This window comes from Myiozetetes cayanensis, unplaced genomic scaffold, assembly GCF_022539395.1.
Source record: "Myiozetetes cayanensis isolate MyiCay16 unplaced genomic scaffold, myiCay2020 scf6-25, whole genome shotgun sequence".
Lineage (NCBI taxonomy): Eukaryota > Metazoa > Chordata > Aves > Passeriformes > Tyrannidae > Myiozetetes > Myiozetetes cayanensis.
In genome coordinates this window covers 21,936,603-21,964,568 of record NW_026087853.1, presented here as the reverse complement: position 1 = coordinate 21,964,568, position 27,966 = coordinate 21,936,603, and the positions used below count along the sequence as shown (strand labels likewise).

Genomic DNA, 27,966 nt, shown 5'->3' with positions numbered 1-27,966 from the left:
ATCTTCTCACTCACTGATTTACCTTGTGCACTGATGAAAGGCTTAACAGGCAAAGGGGTTCATTGGGTAGGACACAACATACTCTGAGAGACGTGTCTGATCAAAGCCTTTCCAGAAAGCAGAATTACCTTGAATCCTTGGGAAGCCTTGAGTGCTGTAAAATATATTGACCAGGTTGTTCTTTACTGCACTATTTCTCCCCTGGCTCTGTGGTGCAGGAGGCACTGTAGGGATTTCTTCACCTGCTTTCTTGTTTCAGCCTCTGCCCCCAGTGCAGGAGCCATCCTTTCCTGAGACCACTTTGTTGAGGTGTACGTTACCTGGATCTGCCTTCCAATGCACAGCTTGCACCAAACTCAATGTGTCCTGATCATCCGTCAGGATAAGCAAAGCAGTCCCTCCTCTGTGCTCCCATTGGATGACATTGATGTTTGTTGTCTCCTTTCTGTTTTTTGCCATCAGAGATTCACACACCTCACTGCCCCAGCCCAGCAACTCATCAATGCCATGATATGTTTGTAAGGCCCATCAAAGCCAGGGATTAAGGCCTTCACAAGCCACCATCTTTCGTCTGAATATGCCTCCAACTCCAAAGAAAAATCTGCACAGCAATGACCCAATTTCTTCTCTCTCTGCCACTCAACTTAGACAAGAGTGTGGGATTTATTATGCTGGGACTTGTGTTCCTAAGCATGAGGATGTTGCCATTATCTGCAGTTGACAGGCCATCACGAAAACACTGCTGTAAAAGTGACAAGCCAGCAGTTAGCATTTCCCCAAACCCCCATTTGTCTGCAAACAGCAGGAGGAGTGCAGCTCCTGCCCATGAACACAGGCTCTCCTGGACCCAGGGGGATCATCCCCTGCCCAGGATGCGGGTCCCAGCCCGGCAGCATCGCTGCTGGAGGATGAGCTGTTTCTGAGGTGGCTGCTGTGCCCTGCTGCTGGCGGGAAGAAGCCCTGGCTGCCCTGCTAAAAATTTTTTTGGTTGATGAGGGGTAAAGATAGTCAGTGTGGTATGGATGTCCACCATCCACATCCAGTAGGATGTCCTGCATCTTATTTTTTGAAGATTACTGTGTTAGGCTTGAATAACCTCTAAGCATAGAAGGAGAGGACTTGGCACAGAGCATCAGGCTCATGGGCTTCCTAATCTGGACATTACCTGGGAATGGCTACTAGCCAGAAGTCACATCCCTTTTTATTTTCTTTTTATTTTTAATTAAAACCAATTCTTTCTTATTAAACCTCCTTTTTAAAATTTAGGACAACAATTCTCAGCATGTCATTTTCCCTGATGAGGAGGATATGCTCTTACACTGTGTCCTCAATTCTTTCAGATGAGGATGCCCCTGCCAGCAGCATCGAGGGGCCATCACACACGTGGCACTGCCAGGTTGGCAAACAGGAGGTCACCTGCAGTTATTTCACAAAGCAACCCACATGCATTATTTAGAGCAAAGCCCAGAGCGATGCCTCCCTTGAGTGCTCTTGAGCCGAGCTGGTTTAAAATGCAATTGTTTGAAATGTCATGTCAGGAGGACCTTTACCAGCAACTGCTGTGTGGGAAAAAGAGACGTTTTGGAAACATGCACATGTTTTAGCTCTTCTTAGGAGCTGGTGTCTCAGGGGAGTGGGCTATTTCCATTTTCATGTCTGTTTTCCATTGGCCAAGCCAGTTCACAGCTTTTTGGTTACTTTTCAAAATGTATATGGGGTTTCTGTCTGAAATGAAGCTAGTGCATAGGATATTTCCCTTAGCATGTAAAGTGCTCTTCCACAAGGGAAACTAGCCTAAGGTTTCAAGGTAGTGAATCACTTTCTTTCGTACATGGGTGTTTTTTTGCTCTAATAATGTGTTACAAAGTAATGGGGGGGAAAAAAAAAGAAAGAAGGGTAAAAAGGGCAGAAGTCCACTTGTGGCTCAAAGAGCCATGTCCAGATATTAAGGACAGGTTTTAGCACTTATACCCTTCTCTCAGAAAATCCTTCATCCTTGTGAAGTGCTCTGGTGAAGTACCCAGAGGTATTAAGAGATGGGGGATGATACATGACCTGGGATCCAAATGAGTACCCCTGGTTGAAGTTTCATCATAGAAAATCAGGAGCCACCTATTACCCAAAATTAAATTTTCTGCTGCCTGTTTTTTTCATCCACTGTCTGCAGTGTTAGGTAGGACACAGTGTAAGCTCAGCTCTGCTGTTGGTGGGCAGGGAGTGAGCAGGAGCTGGCCTCTTTAATGGGAAAGGAAACCCAATTAATCCTGTTCAGACTCAAAGCCTACCGTCAGAGGAAGGCTGGGAGGTCAGTGAGAACTGCTCTACATAGCTACATTTTTATTGTATTAATTTCCCTGCTGCTCAGTCAGAGGATTCCAGAGCAAATCCACTCTGCAGCTAACACATAAATAGAGAAAACCTTTTAGAAAATGGTGGGAACCAGTATTACCATGGTGAGTCATCACTCAGCTTTGCATTTCTCAGGAACCAGGCTGCCTTTCCAGGGGGGTCTGCTGGTGCTTGCTCTCCTGGCCCCTGAGAGCAACAGATGCTAAATGGAGATTTCCCTGATGGGACTGGCTCAAAGTCATTGCCAACCATCATGCTGGAGCTGCTGCTCTAGGACAGAGTTCCTACCCTACTGCCTTATTTCAGAGAGCAAAGATGATGGGTTTTTCTCCCAAAACCTTTCATACAACCTCAGGTAGAAAGGAAAGACTCCTTGTTTCACTCAAAGTCACAAATACAGAACATTAGAGAAAAAATAGTTAATTGCTATTTTTATCAATTAGAGATCAACTTTCTCTGCCTTAATTGAATGGGCTTGTCTTTCTTCCCCTGCTAATGCAGAAGCTTACAAAATAGTTGCCCAATTAACTCAGGATTGTATGCATGTTAACTGCTGAATTGCATTGAATTATTTTGCACTTTCTGTTGTCATTATTAAAAGATTGAGTAAAAATTTAGTAGTCATCTCATGAAGCCAAGGCTTGACTTCTACGTTCTCAGTATTTCATCTGCTCACCTTCTCATGCAATTGCATGGACTTGCTGAAGGCAGCACAGAGTCTGATGGCTTGGGAAGGGCAGCAGAGGGGCTATTTCCCTCGCTCCATTTGAACATCCTTTTTCTGCTGGTGGTGTGAAGGTCTGCAAAGCTGTTTGACGTAGGAGCTGCTGTTGCAGGCGATGTCCCTGGTTTCCATCCTCCTGCAGCCTCCACCATCACCTGCTTAGTAATAGAGTTTACCAGCAAAAGCTGAGGCTGGTGCCTGCTCCCTCCTCCCCAACAGAGGGGCTTTGGGTGCTGTTTGAACTGTTTGGGTCCAGCAATTTGCTGGGAAGAATCCAGGAGGCTGAAGAGAGGAGCTGGCACCCTGATACCATAAGGGTTATAGGAGCTGGGGCCAGGGGCCCAGGGCCCAGGAGTGGCTTTGGTGAAGACTCTGGGATGGGGTAGCACTGTCAGGGCAGTGGGGGGAGCAATGTAGGGGATTTGGATGAACAGAGAGGTGCCAGGGAAATGTGACAGTACAGAGCAATGGCGGGCAAGACAAAGGGAAGCAAAACCTGACTGGGGCTGCTCTGAGCACCTAAGGAGCATCCAAGGAGCACCCAAGTCCCCAGTGGCTGATAGCACTGTCCTTGACCCTGTCTTTAGTCCAGCTGCTGTGGAGCCCAAGTTCTGGGTACCCCTCCTGGGGAGTTTGCTCAGCCTGCAGAGGAATGACAAAGAAAGAAGGCCTTACTCCCACCTAGCCTTGTGGCGCAGTGACAGCTACAGGGGTAATAGCATGGGGCTGCAGTCTTTGCAGCATCTGGTAAATTGATACTAGGGCTATTCATTGCTGACTTCAAAGGGGCAAGGAGAGGTGGATAGCTGTTTTCCTGAGAATGGACAAATGCTGGAGCTGGGTAACCCAGGCACTGCATGGTGTTGGACAGGGTTCAGTTCTGACCCAGGACTGGAAAGCTGCTTCATTGCCACTGGCTTTTGTTCTCTCCATTGGGTTAACCTCTGGTCTCAGCTGAGTGCTCGCTAGGGGTGATCCTCAGGCTCTGGGGCTGAGCACAGGCATCCCCTCAAAGGTGGAAGGGTCTCCTCTGGACAGAGCTATAAGGACAGTTCTGCTGGCCTTGAAGACAGACTGACATTTGACAGAGAACCTGTTTGTGTTCAAGAGCCATCTGGATCTGATGTGGTTTAGTGGTTTAAGGGTTACAGTGGTAGTGCTGTGTTGATGGTTGGACTGGATAATCTTGAAGGTCTCTTCCAACCCTTGATGATTCTATGATTCCATCTTCTCTGCTTTACAAGTGCCAAGCATAGTTCCCACAGTGCACACAGTGCCCACAGCCTACAGTGCTCCAGGTCAAAGGGAGGGACACCACACTGTGGCCATGCAGGGGAAATTCCTGGACATTACCTTGGTGCACAACCAGCTTCAAAATACCTGCCTGCCAGCCTGACCTTCACAGCACCTCACCCCAGGCACCTTCTTGGGTCATGCCAGCCAGGCAAATATGTGCTTTGGCTGATGCTGTGCAGGGTCCTGGGTTGAGGTGCCTGCCAGGGCAGGGCCCCTTCACTGCCAGCACACTGCTGACTGTACAAGTTCCTGCAGCCAGCCCCAGCATCCCCCTCACTCACACTTATTGGAAAAAATAATTGGATGGATTGAAGTGCAGTGCCGTTTTACTTAACAGATAAGAAATTTCATATCTGCCCTGATTAAGGGTTATGAGCTCGTTCCAGAGACAGCAGTGGAAGCAATTTCATTTCGCTTCTGCTGACGGAAGAAGTTTGAAGGGCTGAGCACTGCTATGGTTTGCTGCATTAATGCCACCACAGGAGGGACCTGCCTGCTTACAGCGGGCACAGAGATGCTGAGGAGCTCAGCCTGGAAGGCTCATGCCCAGAGAGAGCCCTATGCAATGCCCAAGCACAGCTGGTGGCACCTGGCAGTGAACACAGAGTGAGGGCTTGGGGCCATGTGAGATACTCATCCTCCTGCTCAGCGCCTGTAAGATAGGGGGTTCCCAAGCCCCCACTGCCTGTGCCAGTGGTACCTGGCACCTCACTGCCTCTGCTCCTTCATCACAAGGGCAAAACACCCAGACTGGTAAAGAAAATCAGAGTCAAACTGAAGCCATCATAGTACATGGGTCTTTTTAAGCTGGCAAGAGTTTGGTGTCACCCTGTGTTGAGTGTGGCATTGATGTGATGTCTTTGGCACCTCATCTCAGCACAACAAAATGTCTTCACTAGAGGTATTGCCTAATTCCCTTGGAACCAAGGGCTCCACTGGTTCCCCTACTCTCTGACTGTCTTGCTGCCACAGACCATTTGAAATAGGCTGTCACAGCACAGTAAGCTCTGCAGATGGGCCAGGACACAAACCCATATCATGGCAGGGACACGTGCTTGAACATCTCTGTCCTCAGCACTGGTCCGAGGTACCCGGTAAGTCCATGTACTCACCAAGATAGGCTGGAGGTCACTCATTTCCCTGAAGAGAGGCTAGCTGGCAAAAAACAAAATGTTCCCAGTGGTCCTGGCATCCAACATGGAAAAGCTGAAGTTTGGGAAAATTTGGGCAGCTCTCCAACTCTGCCACCAAAGCTGAAGTAGATGACTGTGCAGGTATGAAGATGAGGCAAGAAGAGGAGAACCTTTTCCTGTACTTAGAGTGAAAACAGTAAAGTTATGAATTGCTACCAGCATGATGAGCCAGAGCAGGATGTTATATTGTACTGGGGGAAGTGGCATCTGAGGTTGAGGCAGCAAAGTCAGGAGCAGATGTAAATTGTCAGGAGGTGTGAAGTTGCTCCTTGAGTACAGGGTTCCCTGAGTCCAAAAAGTCGAGGGACGGGGAGGAGGAGACATGGAGCACTGAGGACCTGGCCACTGTTTCCCTGATGGCACAACCACTTGGCATGCAGACAGTGCTGTCAGTCCTCACGACTTCATTCCTAAGCTCATGGCATTTGAAACCCTACCTTGGATCCCATTGTCTACAGGCAAGTTTCCGTGAGCTGCAAATAAAGTATTTTTAATTTCTTTTTTAATATTTTCAAAATAAAAGTAATTTCTAGCCTTTCAGAGTTGGGACTGTGCAACTGGAAGGCACTGGTAGTGCTGCATTCTGCAATATGGCAAATCCATGTGAAGGAAATGGTAGTGGTTTGGCTAAGGTAGTGTGTCCTTGGGATCCAGGAGCATCTGCAATGCTCCCAGCAGAAGGCACCAAAGAGTAACAGGTTCATATGGTGCTGTTTTTAGACCTAAAAACACCACCAGTCCCTAGCTGATCCACAAAATGGAAGGCATTGAGCATCCTCCACATACTGAGAGGGTTTTGGGGAGTTGAGTGCCCTCTCACACAACTCTGTACAAGGCATAGGGCAGAGATGAACCAGGGGTAGAGAGTGGTGTGCTGATAAACATTCTCCTGCTGTCAGCCAGGACCAGCTGCTGGTGTTCAGAGGAGGAAGCTGGGGAGGTTTCACCTCTCTTATAAAACTAATGTTGAGTTCCTAAATCAATACCTTCACCTTCTAAAATGTTCCAGAAGAACCTGTAATGATTTTTAATCTATTCTAAATGTCAGAACAAACAGCATTTTCTTCTAAAAAGCTTTGCAGGCAGTGGTGCTGGGAGCCAGGCAGGCAGTGAGTACAGCTCCATCCCTCTGCTCCAGGCTACAGAGCTGCCTCAGCGGCCAACTTGTACTGATCCATAGTCCTCAGCTGCTGCAAGGGCCCTTGGCCCAGGCTGCAGGCAGAAGTCAGCTTTATTTATTAAGCTATTTTCTATTAAAGCAGCAATAACTACAGAGAGAAGACCTGTGCCCCAAGATGAAACCTTGTTGCTATCTCTTGCTGCTATGTATGGCTTAGTTTGGAGGAACCAGGCCCTGGGAAATGTTTCAGACCCTCAGAGGGGAAGGATATTAACCCTGAAGCTTGCTTTGACTTAAGGAAAAAATCTCTGACAGCTGTCAGGGCTGAGAGGTCCTCAGGGCACTGGCTTGGGAGTGCTGGTGTCAAGCCTGTTGCAGTGAGACAAGGCATTCTCAGGAGTGAGCTGCTTCAGTGGAGATGTTCTCAGCCATCCTCTGGTCCCTTTGGGGATTTGCAGACAGCTCAAGTCACAACTGCTCCTTGCTTTTTCCTCTCTTACCTTTGCAGATTCATTTTCTTCATACTTCCTTCGCCAAGCCCCTCCTTTCCTCCTCCAGGCTGCAGGAGAAGAAGCGTTGAAGACATGAAAATGCTGAATTCCTGGAAATAAGTCAGATACTCTCAGGTCTCCCAGTATGCCAGAGCAGGTTATTGAGATGGGCAAGCTTTAAGCTATGTAAGCCATGAAGAGATTCAGAGGGTTCTGCCTGGTACCAGCTTTGGTCACTCTCCCAATTCAAACTCATTATTATATGAGCTTTACTGAGCTCAAAACAAGTCCCTCCCTGGCATGGGCAATTGTGAAATCCCCTCCCAGACGTGCCCTTAGCCTCTCCAACCTGCTGGAGCTTGAGGTGGGAAGATGTGTAGGCAGTCAAAGCTGTACTACAGCTGGTGCCTGGCACAGAGGTGCTCTGTGAGACCAGAGGTCTCAGTGTACAGTGGTACATTGTGTTGTAAATGGTAATCTCCTCTTGACATCTAATCTTGCTGCTGAAAAGCATGTAAACCTCTCAACAAGCCAGGCAGGGACACAGCATTCAGTATCTGTGCCTGCTCCTCTCTCTAATGTGCATAAATCTTGCACTTAGACTCTCTAAGAATCCCCTTGATTATGAAGATGATTATCCCAGAAACCTCTGTGTTTCTCTTCCCCATGCTGCATGAACAATTGAAGGATGGTTCTATCTTATTTATAGTTCCTTTCTCCACTGCCATACATTAAATAAAATCAGGATCCCAGTTTTCACCCCTGCACAGCGGAGCTGTATCTTGAGCACAAGCACATCAACCTATGTGCCATGCTTCCCACTGCAGACAGAGTGGTGCTGGCAGGAGTTGGGTCAGGGAGAAACCAACCATATGGAGCTGCCCTGGGCACAAATAGGACCAGCCCAAACTGTGCCAAGGATCCCTGGGCAGCCCTGTTCCCTGGGCAGCTCTCCAGGGTCTGCCCAGCACTGCTGTTCTTTGGATGCCACGAGCATATGAAACATGTTTGGCACATAGCAAGCTTGCCTCAAAATGCAATTTTCAGGACTTCAAACTTTTCAGTCACATTTGCTAGCAAGTTTTGTCTGAAAATGTATGGGATAATTTTTTCCTGAAAATGTCAAAACATTATGTTTAGACATTTCACAAATGAAATAGCTTGGCATTCTTTCAGTATGACAGTTCCATTTCAAAACTAACCTATCTTCTAATTTATTTCTTTAAACATAAATATTACAAAACATTTGGGGTTCAAATTGACATTTTCATTTTATTTTTTAAAAGTCCCCCCTAAGTTTTCCATTTGGTTTGAATGGGCAGGTCTCCACTTTCCTCCTGTCTGAGTGGAGAGGGTCAAGGATGGTTGGCAGGTGATGAAATCTACTCTATTCATGTAGCTAAAAGTACAGGGAGCTTACCCAGAATGCTCCTTCTCTTCCTGCTGGAGCACTGTCTTGGATACACACTCCCCTTCATCGTCTAAACCCTATTCTCCTTCCCTGAGGTTTTACTCCAGTGCCCTGTTACCCCATCCTGGGAACAAAAATGCTACTTTCAAGGCTGCCTATGCATCCTCGCTCTCCCCCTCCTGCCACCTCTCCCACCTCCAAGCGTTTTCCATTAAAGCTAAAGACTAATTTCTGACTTCACTCACTGACAATGTGCCAATGGAGCAGGCTGAGGGGGGAAAGACAAGGAGGTTGTGGGAGGAGAAGACATAAAATCGGGGATGGCATCCGTTCAGTATCAGTAGCTCTCTAGCATGGCCACGGCTGTGTGGGGATGGCTCTGGGGTGCATGCAGTCCCCCAAAACTTGCCCTGGGAGCTGTGCATTTTCATCACATTCTTGTGCCCTGGCCTTGCTGGGGGTGAACTGGGGTAGCCTGGGTGTTGCTCCCTCCATCAGGAGCACCAGAAATATCAGGATGCTCCTGTTCTCCCAACCCATTGCTGGCCCAGGATGGGAAGAAACCTTAATTTCCCTCCATTGGCTTCCCTACACAGCTGACAACACTGATTGCTATGGAAACCAGGGGGGATGCAAAGGGGGAGGCTGCTGGCTGGGAGGCTCCCACAGCAGGAAGGGGTCCCCCAGGAGAAGGCATGATGTGGAGAGGCAGGACACCTCTGCTGGGGTGAGCCCAGGGCCAAGCCCCTGCGTGAAGGCACAGGATGAGTGCTGGCTTGGCCTCCCCATCCCACCGACACCCCGGTGGGTTTGAGGTGCTAGTTATTTCTTACACAGAATCCAGTGCTTTTCCTCTCTCTGTCTCTGCATCAGTCATGACAGGAGCTTGCAGAAGAAAAGCACCTCCCTCGCCAGCTGGGGACTGTTGCCAGATTTCAGCTCCACCAGCCTTTTTTCCCCCACAGATGTACAGAGGTTTTTCTTCTATGTGCAGCTCAAAGGCTCTTCTGTTTCACTTTCTTGTGAGGACTATCAAAGCGCTCACAGAATTTTTTCTTTATTATTTTTTAATGTTTAGCATCTTTTAAGAGGGGTCCCAGCACAGGCAAGAGGCTCTTACCAAGCACAGGTTCTGCCCCCCCCTCTGAGCAGAAGAAAGGCAACAGACAGAGAATACCTCTTAATTAGCAAGCCAGTGCCCCCCTTCCTTTCTCTCCCTGCCCAAGCCCCATCAAAAGGCCATGAACATCCATCTGGGGCGCCAAAATCAGCTTCTGATGACAGTAACCTCCCTTAGCTAGGCACTCACATTTCCTGGCAGCCCTGTGAAACTTTGAGGAAAACATATAACAACTTTTCTTTGGCAAAGAGACCAAAACAGCTTTATATACCATAGGTATGTTTCTAGCCTTCTTTCCTCTTACTATCTCTTAGCTGTTAATGCAGACAGACTCCTGCTGCAGCAAATGCTCTTATCTCAGTATTGCAGATCATGAGGTGACATGAGCAAAGGTTGTCAGTAAGCTGGCCAAAACAAGTTATCTGTATAAGCACTCTTTGGATAGAATGGCCTGTCCTGGGATCATTGGCCAGCAACATATTGGAGAGGCACATGCATAGGAAGTATTAGGCTTTTAAGGTCGTCCAAGCTATGTTTCCTCCCTCTCTTCCCCTGGGGTAAATTTATACAGAGAAAATCCTTTCCAGTGCTGCTGGCTCTGCCTGTGATGCACACATGTTTGGGACCTAAATACCCAGCTCTGCAGTGACTCTACTAATAAAATGTACCCCTGGGAAATCTGCTGTCCCAAGGAACAGGCCAGGCTGCACAGAACTGAGCTGGGGAGAGGAGACTGGTGTTTAGATCAGACCTGAGATGCTTTACTAAAGCAGCAGCTGACTCACCATGCTGCCTGAGGCGGGGAAGAAGCGGGAGCAAGCCCAAGGGACAGACAAGTGCTGTGTGCAGCCCTTGCTGGGAAGCAGTACAGTGCCCCTCACACCAGTCTGGGAGATGAGGGAGCCAAAAAGAGAGCTGCTCCCTGGCACTCAGCATCCCATTTTTATTTAAAAAGGTGGGTGTCTTTTTCACTTGTTCACGAATCCTGACATTGATGTGACAACCTGCGCAGGAAGGTACAAAAGAAAGGGGGGAGATCTAGAAAATGCTTCTTGCCTGAGCTGAGGTTTAGTTAGACTCCTATAATTAACGACTGCGGCTCTCCTAAGAAAAATCCCAGCTGCTTTCCTCTGCAGCTTGCTCTATAAATTTTTCTCTCACGCATCTGACACGCACCAAAACCCATTCCTGTGAAGAAGGGAATGAGTATGTATAAATCAAATGCATCTGAAAAAAACGAGCAAGAGGAGAGGGGGCAAAAGGAGCACAGATTCCAACAGAGGTGATACAAATCAGCTTCCCTGGGAGGATTTGATCAGGTGCCCCTGGGCCAGAAGAAGTTTGCAGGTCATGGGTAGCAAGCCCTTCACATCTGAGCGTTAGATGAGGAGCTCAGGCAGTGAGACCTCTCTGTGCCCAGCATAGCACATGCTGTGCAAGGTGTGCCCTCATTTTGTCTTGAGATAAACAATTCTCTCAATAAACTGTCCTGCTGAACTACTTAGTGTTTGGACTAGCTCCAAGGCAGCTTGGACCTCCCTCCCCATCCCCAAGCCCCAGTCTTTTAGGAAGCCCTCCCAACCCAACACTTCTAGTGGTCTCACCTGCACTGTAAGATTATCACATCCAGCAAGATCAAAAGGACATCAACCACAAAGCCCAGCATAGAATCAGGCATCCTCAAGAAGCAGAAGTCTGTATCTCAACTTCTTACAACAAGAGCCTTTACTCATTTGAAGAACTAGCCCATGCTCCTAAGCATATAACACATTGAGCAAGGCTCTCTCTGCACCCTTCCTTTTCAGATCTGCTGCCTTTTCTCCAGGTCAGTGGAGCCCAATTCTAGAACAGCAGCCCTTTGGCAGGGCAGTTTCGGTTTTCTGAAGGTACTTCCGCACACATTTTTGTCATTCAGAGTTCAGCCAGCGCAAAGCAGAGCAGGTAAGTGACTTCATGGATCTGGCACCTCCACACAGGTGCTCAGCAGGCATGGGTGCATACTCTGCTCAGGCCCTTTGTCCCCTTGGTCTAGCTGCCAACTCTTTGTTCCTCTATCCTGTTCATTTTTCTCTACATGAACTACACACTAACCCTTCACCAGTTCTTGTCTTCTCAGAGGTTCCCAGGTCTTACCAGATTCTTTTGCCTCCTCTAATACCTGGACAACTGGAAGTGCCCTCCCATCTTATGACAGCTTCATCTGCCTTCTGACAGCTGGATCCATCCATCCTGTGCTTCCATAGCAGGAGCTGGGGGAGGCTCAGCAAATACCTCCTGTTGCCTTCCACCCTTAAGCATCTCTCTGGGCTATTCCCCCTTCTCCCATACCAGCCTGTTTTGCCTTTGCTCTCTCACAATGCTTTGAACTCTATTTGATTTGCAGACACAATTTTCTTCCATGTAATTCAGCTCTGCCCTTTGAATTGCCTCTTCACTGATACATTTTTGCTTAGCTCGAAGAGGATTAAGTAAATTCTTTCACCATGGCAGTCCTATTTCTGGCCTGTGCCTGTTATCTGGGAACATAGGACAGTGACAGCAGGGGGAAGCATTTTATTAAGAGGCCAAGGGATCTGCCACACAGTCCTGCTGCTTCCCTGCTTCCCACTAAGCTTTTGCAAGCACTGGTAGATAAAGTTCTGCTAACAATAGCATTGCCCTATTACTTCTGCTTTTGTCACCAAAGGTAGGTACTGAATTTTCTTTTCCAGATGCTATTAGCTCTTCCCTGTAAAGTTTCTATATTTAATACAAATCTTCCAGGTCTGAAGTTTGTGACAGGTATGCGTGGGCAGGCAGGGACATGAAGGGAAGCCTGCCACACAGCCTGCTGGACATGCTGGCCAGAGCACAGCCACCCTCATCTGGACACAGTGCAGGACGCTGGCAAGGAGAATTGCCCCTGTGTGCCAAGTAGAAGCTGAGCAGAGGGACCTGCCATTCCCTCAGTCAGTGCCTGCTCAGCTGCTATGGACATGAGGGAAAGAACCTAAAGCCACCCTGGCTATGTGGCTCTCTCTGAGGCGTGGCAGCAGGGCTACAAGTGAGCCAGCAGGCAAACCTCCTGTAGGTTCCAGTCCACAGCACAAACCTACCAGGCCACAGCAGCCCTCAGCAGGAAGAGCCCAGGCTGTCCCTTCTCTCAGGCTGCTGTGCAGCAGGTCAGCTCCCCACAGCAGCTGGAGGGCAGCCACTGCTTCACACTCAGAGCACGTATAGCAAACCTTCCTCTGTACCTTCTGCCACGGCACGTCATGGGGCCAGCCTGGTCCAGCACCAGCAGCACATCCTCCAGCAAACTTGTATCCTTGCAAATCATGCAGAGTGTGTCCCAGTGCTCAGCACTCCAGCTCAGGAGGGAGGTCCCCACATCTCAGAAAACATTTTCCGTGTCTTTCAAGCAGTAGCTCTCAACCAAACCCTAACAGTGTGTCCAGGCAGTAATTCTTCCAGGGTGAAATCCTGCAAGTTCAGCAATGCACAGGACTCCCTGGCCTTTGTTCTCCCCTCGATGAAACAACATGAACCTAAGGCTGACTGTGACAACTCTTTGCCATGTATGATCAGTGCTGTGGTAGACTACAGCTTGGAAAAGAGTTGTGCTGGAACAGCACCTGACTTTTGTGGCTGACCTATTCTGAAGACCACACCTACCTCCATGTTAACTTCTGAATGGAGAAAGCTTTATCATCCTCTGCTTCAGCATCCGGGAAAGGCTAATGGGGCAGATGTGGAACGAGAACTTACCCCATCCTGTCCCTGGATAACTGTTTTGAATCAGGCTAGAACTGTGCAAAACATAAGCTTTTTCCCTCAGTAACCAAGATTAGACTGTGAATAAGAGCAATTAGCTAAAGGTCAAGCCAGTTAGAACAAGAATAATGAACATGGGCTTAAGGAACAGCTGTGTGCAATTGTTCAAAGTACAGCAGATTCTGTCCTTTTTCTGACTCGGTGGTTGGGGAAGGAAGACATTTTAGCAGTAGCCAAAAGCACGTCTGGCTTTTGGACTGCTACACCCATCATACACCTGGTTTCTCTGTATCCCTGTATACCCTGAGTTGCTCACAAAACAGATAAGCATTGTCTTTGATCTTTAACTCTCTGATGGGTACAGAGCCTCCTGGAACAGTCCATGCTGCCCCACTTGCAAAAAGGTCCCCCACTCCTGAGGTTAACATGATGTGCCCTGGTGCCTTCAGTCACAGCAGACAAAGGCTTCTTCTCTTTGGAGTCTTAGACCCCGTAATTAACCCTTGGCCCTTTGGACCAAAAGGAGCTGGGACACTTTGACCTTTGGAACCCATTGGAAAGTTCAATTAACTTCAAGGCCCTTTGCTAGGAGCATTAGTTCAGGAAACAAAGAGTTCAGAGGAGTGCTGCAACATTATCATCCAATTGTTCTGAATGTCTATTTTTAGAAGGGTGAAGGAGAGAAGGAGCTGAAGACAATACCTTGGAGCCTCATTGCATGGGATGGTGGCAGTAGTCACAGGCCTTTCTTGGCCCCAAGCCTGAGCTAGAGCAGAAAGGGGGTGGTGATGATGGTGGTGGTAGCACCTTTCTTTTCCTCTCTTTTTTTTTTAATTGTACTTTTTTAAGAGATAAAGTTGCATTTTCACCACCCCACCCCCATGGTCAGAAAATGAGACCCACAGATAGAGCTGAAGATAATGGCAGGTTGCCATGGAAATGTGCATTTAGTCTCACTGTTTCCATGGCAACTGAAAGACATACCATTCTGTTCCTCTGAAGGATGCCAAAGGTAAATGAGCACTGATTAAAACAGGGGCACAAACTTGGGTTCTAATCACGACAAAGACTAGGACCATAAACTCTTATTGCTCAAGCAGGAAATATTAAGAGCCATTCAAATTCTGGGAAGGCCAGAGGCAGGAAGAATTGCACACAAACTGCTCCCCACAGGTTCAAGAATCACAGCCTTGGAATAATGGCTCATCTCACTGTCATGAACAGCTTCAGCTGACTCATGACAGTTTCTGTCCACAGCTGGATACTAAACCAACCCCAAGTTCATGATCTACTGAGCTGTTTCCTGGGCAGGTATCTGCACAGATCAAAGCCAGTTGCAGCCTAATCCTGGAAACCATGCAGAGCAAACATATTCCTCAGAACCCAGCAGGATCCAAACTGTACCATTAATCCTCTACCTAGCCCCTAATGGCATTTGGTTCAAGTATTCATACTCTTAGGAAAAAAAAAGGCAATAAAACACTTCTCAAGGGGAAGAGTTTGATACAATACAGGTGCCTGCAGTTTATTCTTGCCAATGCTTGGTGTCCTTAAACTGTGGTTCTTTATCCAGGCTGGATGACAGTTTTATCAAACAAACCATTACACAAGGTTATCTCTTTCTCTGCTGCCAGTTTCTCTGGCAGCTATGGCCCATTCCAGAGAAGCGTGGTAAACACTTGGTGAGAGCTTTGGTTGGTCTGCATGAAAACAGGCAATGAAAATTAAGCACCTAAATGGTGCACTTCCTATCACACCCTCTGCTAATGAACCTGATGGTGGTGTTTGCTAGTGGAGACAATGCTTGATTCGGTCCTTAAGCATGTGTTGTAGCAGCTCATTGGGAAAAACAGTACACTTGCTCTAAATTTTTCTCTGAACTCCCAAGAGTAGCCCTGTTGGGGTCCTCATTGACAGCAAATTGAACATGAGTCAGCAGTGCCCTGGTAGCCAGGAGGGCCAACTGTGTCCTGGGGGGCATCAGGCAAAGCATCGCCAGCCATTCGAGGGGATTGTCCCGCTCTGATCTGCACTGGTGTGGCCTCACCTTGAGTACTGTGTGCAGTTTGGGGTGCCATAATATAAGAAGGATATAAAGCTGTCCAAAGGAGGCTACAAAGACAGTTGAAGGACCTAGAGGGGAAGCCGTATGAGGAGCAGCTGAGGTCATTTGGCTTGTTCAGCCTGGAGGAGACTGAGGGAGACCTCATTACAGTCTACAACTTCCTCACAAGGGGAAGCAGAGGGGCAAGCACTGATCTCTTCTCTGTAGTGACTCTCCAGTGATAGGACTGGAGGGAATGGCATGAAGCTGTGTCAGTGGAGGTTTAGGTCAGATATTAGGATAAGGTTCCTCACCCAGAGGGCAGTTGAACTCTGGAACAGGCTCCCCAGAGAAGAGGTCACAGCACCAGATGAGACAGAGTTCAGGAAGCATTTGGACAATGCTCTCAGGCACATGGCATAATTTTTGAACTCAATAATACTTGTGGGTCCCTTCCAACTCAGGATATTCAGTTCTGCAATTCAATAAACTCCACTGACCAGTCCCAGCTTACAGTGTGAACAGTGGGGTTTATACCACTCTGGTTTTTTACTTTCAGCTGCCAACAGATGTTTGAAGTGTTTGTAAGGCTGAAAACAGTCTCGATACAAAGTGTGTGCCTTCACAGCATGGGACAGACAGCAGAAGCCTTCTGTCATGCACTTCCACCTTCCTGTTATTGCCTCCTCCACCGTTCACTGACTCCTACCCTGCGTGCTGGATTCATGCAAGCCATTAAGGTGGCAGGAAATTACAGTACTGCGTGGGAGAAGCAGAAGCTCCAGTGGGTGTCATCCAGGGGGTACTGGCTCCTCAACCCTAGTTATCTTCCTGACTCACCCAACCACTCTGCTCTGTACAGATATACAATTTCACAAGGGAAAGGTCTGAGTTTAGTGAAATTTTGCAGATAAAAATTTGTGGATGAGGAGGTTCTTTCCCTAACATCTGCTCTAGGTTGGTCATTGGTCTTGTTGTAGCCACTCACCTCAAAACGCTATTTGTAGAAAATGATACCACACAGGAGCCCTCCAACACAAGCACAGCACTCTGATACACATCTCTAAACCACACAAAAAAAGTACATGACAAAAATCTGCTATTAGCCATTGCCTGTCTTGAAGCCTTGAAGAGGGACCCACAGTTAACAGGTAATGTTAGATACCTGATTTGAAGAACTGAGCCAGTTCTCACAGGCTCACAGAATGTGCTGGTCATCTCCTGACAAGTCCCTGCAGAGCTCCCACAAGCTCTCACCAAAGGGAGAATTTCTATTCCATCTTCTTCTACCTTCCTGTCAGTGACACTGATGATTGTGCCCTTTTCCCTTGAAGTTTCATCTCAGCATAGGCTTCCATAAATATCTTTCTTGATCATTCATTCCTTGTCAGGTGGGTGAACCGAGAGAATCCTCCTTCTTTATGTGGGAGCAGAGAAAGATTTTCCACTGCAGCTTCTCATTTGCCATGAAGCGAAGGCGGCACCTCCAGCTCCTCCAGCTTTTTCTCAGTGGTTCAGTAAAAGGGCTCCCACCTATTCCCTCACAGGCACGCCTTGGCAGGCCCTCATGGTCCAGGCAGAACCAAATTCCCTGCCTAATCCTGTGTGTCCTTCTCTTGGCACCGCTTGCCCCATAGCATACAGTGTAGTGTCATCTTTGGCACCTACAGCTATTCAGTGTACAAATCTTGACAGGTTAGGGCTTTTTGTAGGAACCAGGATCTAGCCTTTTTTGTCTCCACAGCCAAAATTCACCAAGATCACCTTCACCCCTCCCTGGCAACAAGACCCCTTTTGCTGACTTCCTAGCATTGACAGAAGTTTTTGATTTCTGGTGTACTGACAGATTTTGTAAAGTCAGACCAAGTCTCAGGGTGACAGCCAGCCCTCTGCACCCATTCCCTACTGTGAACTGGAAAACTAGTAGCTTTGGCCAACAGATTACAGCTACTCCCAGGAAGCAGGACTAGGAGGCCAAGAGCAATGTAATGTACAGCTAGAACCTCTCTAGCTTCTAGCAATTTCTCTGATGTAGTGACAAGGCTGCTGCAATACCAGATGAACTTGGCTCCAGCCTGCCTCCAAAAGAGAGCTGTAAAGAAACTTTTGCTTCTGCTTAGGTCCTGCATGGAGCAGATCCAACCTGAACCCTCGAAAGAGGTCAAAATGCCTGTGAATGTCCAGTGCAGCAACTCCCAAGGAGTAAGGGGTCCACCTAGTGCAGTCAGAGCAGTACTGCCAGAGCTGCAGGCAACACGAGCCACATGTGTGAGGCTTTACAGCAACACTGCAAGTGACACTGGTGGGGACCAAAGCCTCATCCTCTGCACAGTGCTTGTGAGGGAGAGGCAGGTTCTCTGAAAGTGGTCACACTCCCCATGGACAGCACTTGCTCCGTTTACTGCATCAGTGTAGAGTAAATGAAGGCAGGTGGCACCTGGCTAGGTTGAACAAACACAGCACATTTACATTTAGGAAGAACAGCAATCCAAGATGAAGCCTGCAGACTTACAGAGGCCAAAGACTGGCTTTAGTCTAGGGGAAAAAAAGCCCTGGTAGCTGCTGGTTTGCTACCTCCCCAGCACTATTGCTGCATTTTTATTTCCCATAAGAGGTCCCAAAAGAGACTTGACCGAGGTCTGTGTGAAATGGATCAAGAATGGATCTTCCTGGTTCAGAAAGCAATTCCTCTGGCCAACTTTTTCCTAGCTGAAAGAAATTGAGTTTATCTAATGTGTGCTACCTACACAAGCTTTAAAGTCTTATACTTTTCAAATGCAGTTTTGATTAACATCACCTTCAAGACCTGGGAGCACAAGGGCAGTGTCAAACACCCTGCAGGGGTTTCGGCAAGTCTTTTAACCACATCCTTTTACTCTCTTTCAGAAAATGTGACAGTGCTACATTCAGCTCTCTCCAATAGCAAGGTAACCAGGCAGATGTTGACTGCAGGAAATCAAAAGGGCTAAACTGAAAGAGCTGCTGGTCCCCATCCTGTCCATGTGACAAAGTCAGAGCTGATCACATATGACCTCCTGTAACATCTACGGATGAAACTGAAACTAGCTGGCTAGCAGCTCTGAGCAGTAGAAATAAATAGGCAAAACAGTGCTCTACAAAAGCACTGCTGATTAGTTTAGAAAGGCATTTGGAAAGCTTAACAACAAAAATGCCTGTGGCATGGAGACTTAAAAACCTCATGGTTTGCCATAAGCAGTTCCCTTGAGACCAAAGTCATGTAGTGCTCCCACATTCACGTGAAAGACTCGAGTCTTAGATAATTTGGTTATGATCATATAAAACACAAGAGAGGGAACAAAAATAGCTTCCCCACCTCTCCTTTCATCCAGAAGCAGGTGAATCACTTTGACTTAAAAGACATCTAGTGGCAGATAAAAAACTATAGAAAATCAAAAGGATGTTATTCTGGAAACTTCTAGATTCCTCATTACCTGAGAGGTTTAGAAAAGAAAGGAGCTATTCCAGTTTTTCATCAAACCAGGCATGTTAGACTGTGACTGAAGGGTAAAACAAGCTACGGAAAAACTTCCCAGACAACTTTAGGTCAAGAGGACTTGAGGACCCCTAAGCAGTACTCCAGATCCAACTCTGTCACCTAAACTTCCCTTCCTGCTGGCAAGAGAAGGCAGCAAACACACTGTGAAACCTGAGAGTCTGTATGACCTAAGTCAAGGTTTAGGAACAAAGTCGGGTTTAGGAACAAAGTCGGGTTTAGGAACAGCCTGAAATAGCACCGGGCCATATAGAGATATGTGTTTTACTTTTGTATATATAAAAGTATTTGGGGTTTTTTGGTTGCTGGTGGTTTTTTTGGTGTTTTTTTTTCTTTTTTTTTGTAATTAAAAAAAAGTTATTAATTCTTTCTACCTCAATTTTTCAGTTTCACTTACTCTGAATAAGTAAAAATCTTCATCCCACGAACTCACAGCAAAACCACCGGAGGCTCTTGGGACCAAGAGAAGTCTGCTCAACAAGAAAACAGCAAAGTATTTGGAAAAGCCCACTGTGAGTGGAGAGCCAGCAATTCTGGGAGGTATACGTGAGAAAGACTCCAAGTCCCATTCAGGTGGACAAGAGATAAGCAACAGCAGCCTGAAGAGAACTCAGGTTCTACCCACCTGTAAATGCACGAGCAACACCAGTCAGTCTCAGAGACTTTTTTTACTAAGGATTTTCAATAAACACATCTGCACATACACATGTATATATGTATATATAGCCCTCTCTTGCAGAGAGAAACAGTTAAGTAGTTCCACATTCAGGACAGGGCAGGCAAGTCAGCACCACCTGGCACTGGTTCACAAGGTGCTGAAGATGCTCCTGTGTGTGTGCTCATGGTTACTCCATGTTTCTGAAGGGAAGGCCAACAAGTCTTGGAGACAGGCTCAGTGCAAGCACACACACAGCTGCAGTAATGTGTAACAGCAGTGTCACAGAGTAAGGGAGATGAGAGGGAGCAGCTGGGAAAAGAAAAAACCCACTGAAGACTGCCAGGAAGTGTCTGAAAACAGTGTCCATCCATGGGAAGTCCAGTCAGAATTTGACAGAGAAAGAAGTCCCACACGAGCAACCTTTCTCTGCCTGGGGGTTGCTCACCACCTGGAAGGAGCTTCGGATCAGCTCCTGGCTGAAGTCCACCATGGAACCTTTCACAAAGGCCAGGCTGTCCACATCCACAACCACACGGGCACCACCTTGTTCAAACACCCTACAAAAAAGCAGCATATTTAATCATTAACTGTGCCAAAAACCTTCCTGAGAAGCACAGCCTGAACTCTCTCCGTATCTCATAGGCTTCTGCCCTTCAATGCAAGATACTATAATGTCACACATACCTCCACTGCCATTTTTGCAAAGAACAGTAATATCTGACCACCACTACACCCCTTTGTCCTTGCCTGTCATCAGGATTGATAACTGTGTCCAAGGAAAACTTGTACTGGAAGCCAGAGCAGCCACCTCCTTCCACCTGCAGCCTGAGAAACTCCGAGCCTTCTGCAATCTCCAGCAGCCTCTGCAAACAAGTAAAAGGACTAAAAGGCCTGCTGAACAAACTGATGAACACTCAAACGCCTCCCCTGTGCGCCCACGGCAGGCCGAGCACTTCGGAAATCCCTCCCAGGGGCACTCGAGCCCTCCTGGGGTCCCCACCTTCACGCAGCTCTCGCTGAGGAAGACCTGTCCTTCGCTGGGCTCGCTCTCCGTGGGGCCCGGCTGGGAGAAGGACGACTCCCACCGCAACGGGCGGACAGCCCGGGCAGGCACAGGCGAGGGTCTCGGCAGCGCTCGTCCTCGGCACAGCGGAGCGGGGCCCCAGCTGCCTCGGGGAGAAGGGAGGAGAGGGGGAGCCTCAGCGGGGTCCCCGCCAAGCCGCCCGGCCCCCGCCGATGCCGCCCCCTCCCGCGCAGCGGGGACATTCGGGGTCCCCGGGGGAGGACCCAAGGGCTCGGGTACCCAAGGGAGCTGTACCTCGTCCGGCCGCCCAACACCAGCGCCCACCACCGCCGCAGCGCCCCCGGCGCCGCCATCGCGGCCCAGCCCCGCCCCCCCGCCATGGCGCCGCAGAGGCGGAAGTGCCGCCGCGGCGGGCGGGGAGCGGCCACGGCCGCGCCCACACCGGGCGGACACCGTGAGGACACCGGGCGCTGGGGGAGCGCGGTGGCGGCGCTGCTGCGGCGGCGGCACAGCTCGGCCGCTGGGCCCGCAAATCCGCTACGGCTTCGCTCAAAGGCACGAAGCCGCCTTTCGTTCTTGGAGGTGCTCGCAGCAATGCTCGCGGAGGGGAGCAAACAGCAATAAAACAGCGGGGAGCAATAAACAGCGCAGTGCTGCCCGTCAGCGCGTGCTTGCGCCGGGATTAGCTGTGAGGTCGTTTATCCTGAGCAGAACCCAGAGGGTGATCAAGGTGCCGCCGCAGGGGAGTTAGGCAAGCAGAAGAGCAAACACGGGGCCAGGGCTCAGGGCTTTTAGGGTTTTTCCTTGATCAAGACCGGTTTGCTCTCCTTTATCAGATAGGAGCTCAGCTTAGAAATCCCTGTGGAGGCCATTCTTCCTTCGGGCAGGCTCTTTGCCCCGCTGCTGCAGACGTGTGCTCAGCCTCAGACCCACACCGTCCCTTTCCTCCCACCGCAGGAAGAGGGGAAGGAGACCCCCACCCCGAGCCTGCCCCGTGGCCTCCCCTACGGCCACCCGGGACAGGTTTCCCTCCCACGGTGGTTTAACCTCCTCCTGATGTCTGCCATGTGACAGTGATACAGATGCACCTGCGGTTAAGAGTCTTTATTGCTTCCTCCTGTGCTTCTGGGGGAGGAATCCTGTTCCTCAGCCCCAGCCAGGCCTGTGGAGAGTCACACGGTGACTCTGTGGAAGACTCGTGGAGGAAAACCAGTCATCCCAGCAAGAGGAGGTGATTTGCCATCAGGGGACTTTAGGACCCTGTGACAGTTTGCTTTCTCACCGTCCTGCTCCAAGAAAGGCAATGCTTTCGTAACCACGTGCCTTTGCTTATTTGTTCCACCCTGAGCATGTAAATTAAAGACTGGTTTGAGCTGTTTAATTTTGCTTGGTCTTGTGTTAGCTCTAATGATATTAGGATAAAGCCAGGAAAGTATCAGAGGTAGACTCCCAGCGGGGCAGGTACCTGCAATGGTTGATGAATCCTCATCAGGTATATTGGACCACTGAGTGTTTTAAAAAAAACATATTGGGGTGTTTCTTGGTTATTATCAATATGGTGTCCCAAAAGCAGACAGCTTTGGAGGAGAGAATCAAAACCTCCTGGGAGAAAAGGCAAGGGATCATGCCTGCTTTCCATAATGCACTGGTTTCCCTTCTTGCTCCTGCATGGTGTATTAGACTGATCCCACTGCACTTCCCCAGGGTGTGGCTCTATTCACTGTGAACACCTTTTGGAATGGATGTAGCCCCAAAAACCAGACACACTAACGTTCTAGCTGCCTTCATTTTTACCAGTGTTAAGAGGCAGAAGTGTGGCAAGTACCTTCAAGGCATTTTGGGATGTTGCTGAGATGGCTACTGCAGACTGAAGGAACGAGAGAAAGGCCAGCTAGCCTCACTCAGAGTTTACTTAATATAATTAATGATCTACTATGCTGAGGAGTGACTCAGGTGCTGGGGGCAAATTTTTTTGAGCAGCTAGGAGAGGTGGGTGTAACTAAGAACATCTACTCCTTTGTACCTCTTTCTTATCACGGGCCATTTTTTCCTTCTGTCAGCTATGTGGTACAGCTATGGGTTGGTTTTTTTTTCACAGAGTTACAGTTCAGTTTTTCTTCTTTCCTGGGCTATGCTTTTGTTGGTCATCTTGTTCCTGATAGCTGGACATAATCTGGTTTTAAGTTTTAAGTTTGGTTGTGTTTTGCTTCCATCTTCTTATTCTGGTCTGTGGTGTGTGGGTTTAGGGAGTTCCTTTAGCTATCATTAAGCACACTGTATTGAGGAGATTTGTCTGTGAGCTGAATTCTCTAGATATTTTGCCCTTTTCTCCTCTGATACTTAAATCATCTTGTATCTATTTTGGTGAGAAACTGAGCTTGTTTCAGTGCTTCAGAAACTGGTGATAATAAAACCTCTGGTGTGGTGTTGAGAGTGGATGTGATGCATTTCAATGTGATTCTGACAATCTGTAGCAAAAGGAGACTGTTCTGGCTGAAAGAACAGCAAAAATTGATTAGTCTCTGTATGTGGATTTTCTTGAAAACCTGATTTCTGTATTCACTGCCACTGTAGTCCCTGCAAGCACAATGCTGTCAGAGGGGTTTGGATTAATCAGGTGTAGCTAGCTTCTGAAGTGGAACCTTAGGCTTTTCCCCATGTAATACAGTTGGTTGGATTACAGAAATGAAGAACTCAAGTATCAGTCTTGTTGGAAAGAATTAGTCTGTTAGTTTTCTTAGCCACCTTAGCATAAGCTCCCTGTGATGTTGGTAATCTGGAAGGAACCCCATCTGCAAAATAATGAGACCAGCCTAAAGTTGAATTGAATCTTTCTCAAGTATTTTGGTACAGTGTTGGGTTTCAAGGGGACCTGGAGGCCCATGCCTTTTATCAGATGTCAAAACGGTCATGTACCTAAAAGCAAGGTCTGTTTGGCCTAAAGTGCTTATGCTGCCCTGGGGAATCTAAGCTTAAAGTGCTGTTATTGCATAACTGACACAATAGTAATGTGTGATAACAGCTAAAAACCTTGGGCAGAAGGTTTCTGCGTCTTTCTTGTATAAAGGCCTTGGCTGTAGTTTTAAAAACTTACACTTATTAGGTCCAGTTTGTATGTGTCACTGCCACTGTGCAAAAGCATCTGTGAAGCAAAGATATCTGGTGAGTTGTTTCACAGGAAGGCATCCTGATTTAATGCACTGTGGAATTCACACCCAAGCAAATTCCGACTCCTGCTTATCCCATGAATGTGTAACGGCACTTTATGGTGTTGGTTTGACCTGACTGCGGTTCTGTTCCCAGCAGTCAGATAAGCTGGCTTTGTTTACCATTTGTAAGACTGGAAGGATGGGGAGAAGGAAAGCCTTTCAAAGGGAATGATTTCTGATGTGCAAGGATGGGTTATTTATGAGGTGAGCTTAGTCTCAGCAGGGTCTTTTGAGTTTTTTTGATAGGGTTGGTGTAAGCACGCTGGTCTGCTTTCCTCTGCTAACCGAATGCTTGTTCAAAATCTTAAAAAAACCCCCAAACATTAAAAAGCCCCATGTTCCTTTCTGAAGGAAGAGATCCCTCTTCTTTTGAAGAGCTAAACTGCTCAGCAGATAAGCATGAGAGCAGGTCCTGCCTGATCCTGCTAACACCTCTTGGGTTTCTGATGTGACACCCTTTGCAGAGAGCCTGAGCAAAGCGTGGGGAGTCACCTCTGAGTCACTTGGTTGTGCAGCTGCAGCTGAGCAGGCAGACAGCTCATTGGGACAGAGGTCTGAAGTGGGGACGCTGTGTCAGCTCTGCCACGTTCCTACCAAATCAGCACTCATGTGCCTTTCTCTCTGCTGTGTTCCTGACATGACCCCAGAAAGGCTAAAACTTGCTACCACGTGAAATTGGTGAAAATGCTTTCTGAAGCATCTTCCTCATCCTCTGGTTTGTCCTGGCATCTACAGCCCAAAGCAGGGAGTCTATGGCATTTCACGAGTTTGAGAAACAAGACTCGCAGTGTGTGTGCTCTGTGAAAGGCGGCAGCCACGCCAGGTACTCGGGAGATGTAACTTTTGGCACTCAGGTTACACGGACAACTTTCAACATGCAGAACACGAGATACGAAGTAAACGATGGACAAGCCTACGGGCTGGTCTACTACAGCACCTTCGTGGGATGTTTCTCCCCTTTCAGCAAAAGAGCTTCCCGGCCCATCGCACTGCCTGTACGTGTGCCTATCCTCCGGCTGCTGCCCTGGGCATTGACTCCACCAGGATAGCCCAGGAGTGGGGATGTCCAGTAGTAGCGCTGTTGGAGGGTGTCAGTCTGTCCAAGGGCTGTTGTTCCAGCACACCACACCCCCACTACCCCCTCCCTCCCGCTGTCCCGTCGCGGCGCTGTTCCCGCCCCCCTTTTCCCCGGTGCGACCTTGCCCTCACCCCGGCGCCGGGGGCGGCCGGCCCAGCCCCAGGGCACCCCCGGGATCGCGTGGTGGGCCCGGCCCGGCCCGGCGGGCGGAGCCGGCCCCGCTGACCGGCGGGCGGGGCCGCCGCGCTCATGTGACTGCGCGGAGCCGCCGCCGTGCCGGGCCCGCAGTTGTTGCCGCCGCCCTCGCCATGGTGCCGTCCCCGCTCGCCCTGCTCCTGGCGCTGGGCGCCGCCGCCACTGCCCTGGCCGAGCCCCTCCGCTTCATCGACTGCGGTGAGTGCCTCCGGCCCCGCTCGGCCTCGGCGCAGCGGGAGGCGGCGGCGGGGCGTAGTAGCAGGCGGAGACGGCCCGGTAATCCCGATTTTTCCGTGCAGGTTCCGTAGACGGCAGCATCCAGGAGGTGAACGTGAGCCCTTGCCCCACTCAGCCTTGCCTGCTCCATAAGGGGACATCCTACAGCATCAACGTCACCTTCGCCAGCAGTAAGGATCGCGTCCCCGGCAGGGGTGGGGAGAGGGAAGTGATCCCCTCCGTGTTCCCCTGCTTGGAGGGGACTGGGGAAGGGTGGCTGGAGAGTGGTCTGGGTGGGAGGAAGAGTGTCGCTTAGTTGTGTTCTTCCAGCCTCTGGGGTATGTGGAGAGGAGGGTGTGAGGTATGGACATATTCTTTGTGTTTTGCAGAGATCGAGAGCCAGGGCAGCAAAGCAAGGGTGTATGGTGAGATGCTGCACGTGGACATACCCTTTCCTATTCCTGAGCCCGATGGATGCAAGTCCGGGATCCAGTGCCCCATTCAGAAGGGCCATTCCTACAGCTACCTGAATAAGCTCCCTGTGAAGAGCGAGTACCCCAGTGTAAGTATGCTGCCAGATGGTCAGCTCCTCAGCTATCACCTTTACTGGGGCACCTGCCTTTAAGGGAAGACACCTTGTTCTGTTCTGGTGAGGGGGAGAAGACTCCTTAGACAATGTAGTGTTATTTCTGCTGTTAGCATGGCTCTAGTTTCAAGGTCCCACTTTGGGACAGATCCAGCAGAGGAAGCAGCCTGGCTCCAGCTGCTGAGAAGTGGCTTCAGCTGCTCCAGTATCCTTCTGTACTGTGCTTCCCATCAGTCTGCTGCATGCAGCTGAATGCTCCCAGACTGGGGGTGCTCAGCTCTGGAGTGTAGTTCAGCTGGGGTGCTGCAGGGTGTTTCCACTGTTTGCTTTCTCAGGTAGTGGGGATCTGAGTGCGGTGTGTAGAGGTCTTCTGTGACATGAAGCTGAGCCCTTCATGCATGTATGGTACTCCAGGAATCAGTGCATGGGCGTGGCCCACCTACTGCAAGCAAGGGCAATGCCCCAGCTCTGTCCTCTGTGCAAAGCTCCCAGAGCCTCCATGTTCCACACAAGGGATAACTCTTTTCCCTATGCTCTTGCCGTAAGGTTTTCTGAACGCCCTCATTTTCCTCTGCTCTTCTCTCTTTCAGATTAAACTGATTGTGAAGTGGGAGCTGGTGGATGACCAAGACCAGATGTTGTTCTGCTGGAAGATACCAGTGCAGATCACCAGCTGAGAAGCCCTGCCATTAGTAGGGCTTGGGGAGGGGAAAAACACAAACAACACAGGCCAAATTATTTTATATAATAAGCATTTCTTACTGCTTACTTCAGAGCTCTGCAGCCTCTGAGCAGCCAGCATTGCATTTCTTGCAAGGTCAGCCATGGGCAGAGCACTCTTACCACGTTTAGGTGACACCCCTGGGGTATTCTCACAGCAGCTCAAGGGGCAGCAGTGTCTGCTAAAGGAGGAGGAGTAACTGAGCATCATCCTCCAGCTGCTCTGTGGAGGTACTTTTATTTGTTTGACATAGAGCTGTCTGTCCTCACAAAGAATTCCTGGCTAGTGTCTGAGCTGCTATCTGGTAACCCTTCAGTGCCTCTTTTAGAATGCCGGTTGCATCCACTCTCCTATGTTTCTCCTGCTCTGTTGTGATGCCCCTGGGACCTGTGTTTGCTATCCATGCAGCTGAAGCAAAGGGAAGGAGTCTTTCTGTGAGCTGGCTGTCTCTTCTCTCCTGGGCCCCTGCTCAAGCCAGCAGGACTGCAGCTGGGAAAACTTTGTGTTTGTGGATGCAAAGCCAAATGGTGTTCAATGTCTCTGCAGGGATGATTCTTTCTCTAACGAATGGTTTGCACTACTACTAACTCGGAGCTGCTGTGAGCTCCTGAATCTCTTTTTATAACTTTCCTTTTAATAAAGGCTAGACAGAATCTGCTTGTGCTGTGTTCTATGAGTGGAGATGAGCAGGAGGAAAAGCAGTCTGGCTGGGCATCTTCTAGTTGGGGTTCACCTGGTTTTATTTCTTAGCTGAAGGCATGGATAGAGGTGATATGAGTGTGGGTGACCTGCAAGCAGCCAAGCATCCCTGCTGCTAGTGTCCAGCTGGCTGTGTCTGGCTGTGCTTCTGCCTTGTTGGTCCTATGCAGGCTTGAAATTGTGCAAAGGTTCCCTGAAGAGGTGGCAGTGTAGAACATAGCCTTGCTTGCTGCAGCATAGGTAAAGTTCTTTCTGGTGAGCTCTGAGGCTGGAAAAACAAATCCCAGACCTGCCTGAGGGCTATTGCCAGCGGCAGTAACTACACATTCTCATGCTGAAACTGCAGCCGCCTTGTGTGAGAACAAGGCAGGGTACGAGCAGTCACAACTGATGTGCTGTCTGCAGGGTCTGGAGTTGGCCCCTGGGACTGGGGTTTGGCTGGGGATTTGGTCTGACAAACGTCTCTGCTCTGGCTCAGGAGCAGGAGGAGGCTATGTGCCAGCTGAGAGGGCTAAGAACTGGCTTACAAGAGTGGGATGGCCCTGCCCTTGGCAGTGGCAAGACA

General features: G+C 49.1%; 3 protein-coding genes across 3 annotated transcripts in view; 2 read left to right on the top strand and 1 right to left on the bottom strand.

Annotated features, from left to right (window-relative positions):
- Window positions 1–27,966, top strand: part of LIN52 (lin-52 DREAM MuvB core complex component) — a 249,553-nt gene that overhangs the window by 192,469 nt on the left and 29,118 nt on the right. The window lies entirely within an intron of this gene.
- On the bottom strand, window positions 19,665–21,099 carry ISCA2 (iron-sulfur cluster assembly 2). Its single transcript, XM_050336325.1, has 4 exons — window positions 20,992–21,099; window positions 20,674–20,839; window positions 20,421–20,536; window positions 19,665–20,230 (listed from the first exon to the last, which is right to left on the bottom strand). The coding sequence occupies exons 1-4, from the start codon at window positions 21,075–21,077 to the stop codon at window positions 20,056–20,058; spliced, it is 543 nt and encodes a 180-aa protein (XP_050192282.1). The 5' UTR covers window positions 21,078–21,099; the 3' UTR covers window positions 19,665–20,055.
- Window positions 25,225–27,355, top strand: NPC2 (NPC intracellular cholesterol transporter 2). Its single transcript, XM_050336327.1, has 4 exons — window positions 25,225–25,377; window positions 25,479–25,586; window positions 25,785–25,957; window positions 26,572–27,355. The coding sequence occupies exons 1-4, from the start codon at window positions 25,293–25,295 to the stop codon at window positions 26,656–26,658; spliced, it is 453 nt and encodes a 150-aa protein (XP_050192284.1). The 5' UTR covers window positions 25,225–25,292; the 3' UTR covers window positions 26,659–27,355.

Excerpts from the sequence above, each read along its gene's own strand:
- ISCA2 (XM_050336325.1), bottom strand. The coding sequence starts at position 21,077 with ATGGCGGGGGGGCGGGGCTGGGCCGCGATGGCGGCGCCGGGGGCGCTG. Across the intron at positions 20,537-20,673 it reads TCAGCGAGAGCTGCGTGAAG|AGGCTGCTGGAGATTGCAGA; the intron begins GTGGGGACCCCA and ends ACTTGTTTGCAG. Across the intron at positions 20,231-20,420 it reads GTTATCAATCCTGATGACAG|GGTGTTTGAACAAGGTGGTG; the intron begins GCAAGGACAAAG and ends GCTTTTTTGTAG.
- NPC2 (XM_050336327.1), top strand. The coding sequence starts at position 25,293 with ATGGTGCCGTCCCCGCTCGCCCTGCTCCTGGCGCTGGGCGCCGCCGCC. Across the intron at positions 25,587-25,784 it reads CAACGTCACCTTCGCCAGCA|AGATCGAGAGCCAGGGCAGC; the intron begins GTAAGGATCGCG and ends TGTGTTTTGCAG. Across the intron at positions 25,958-26,571 it reads TGAAGAGCGAGTACCCCAGT|ATTAAACTGATTGTGAAGTG; the intron begins GTAAGTATGCTG and ends TCTCTCTTTCAG.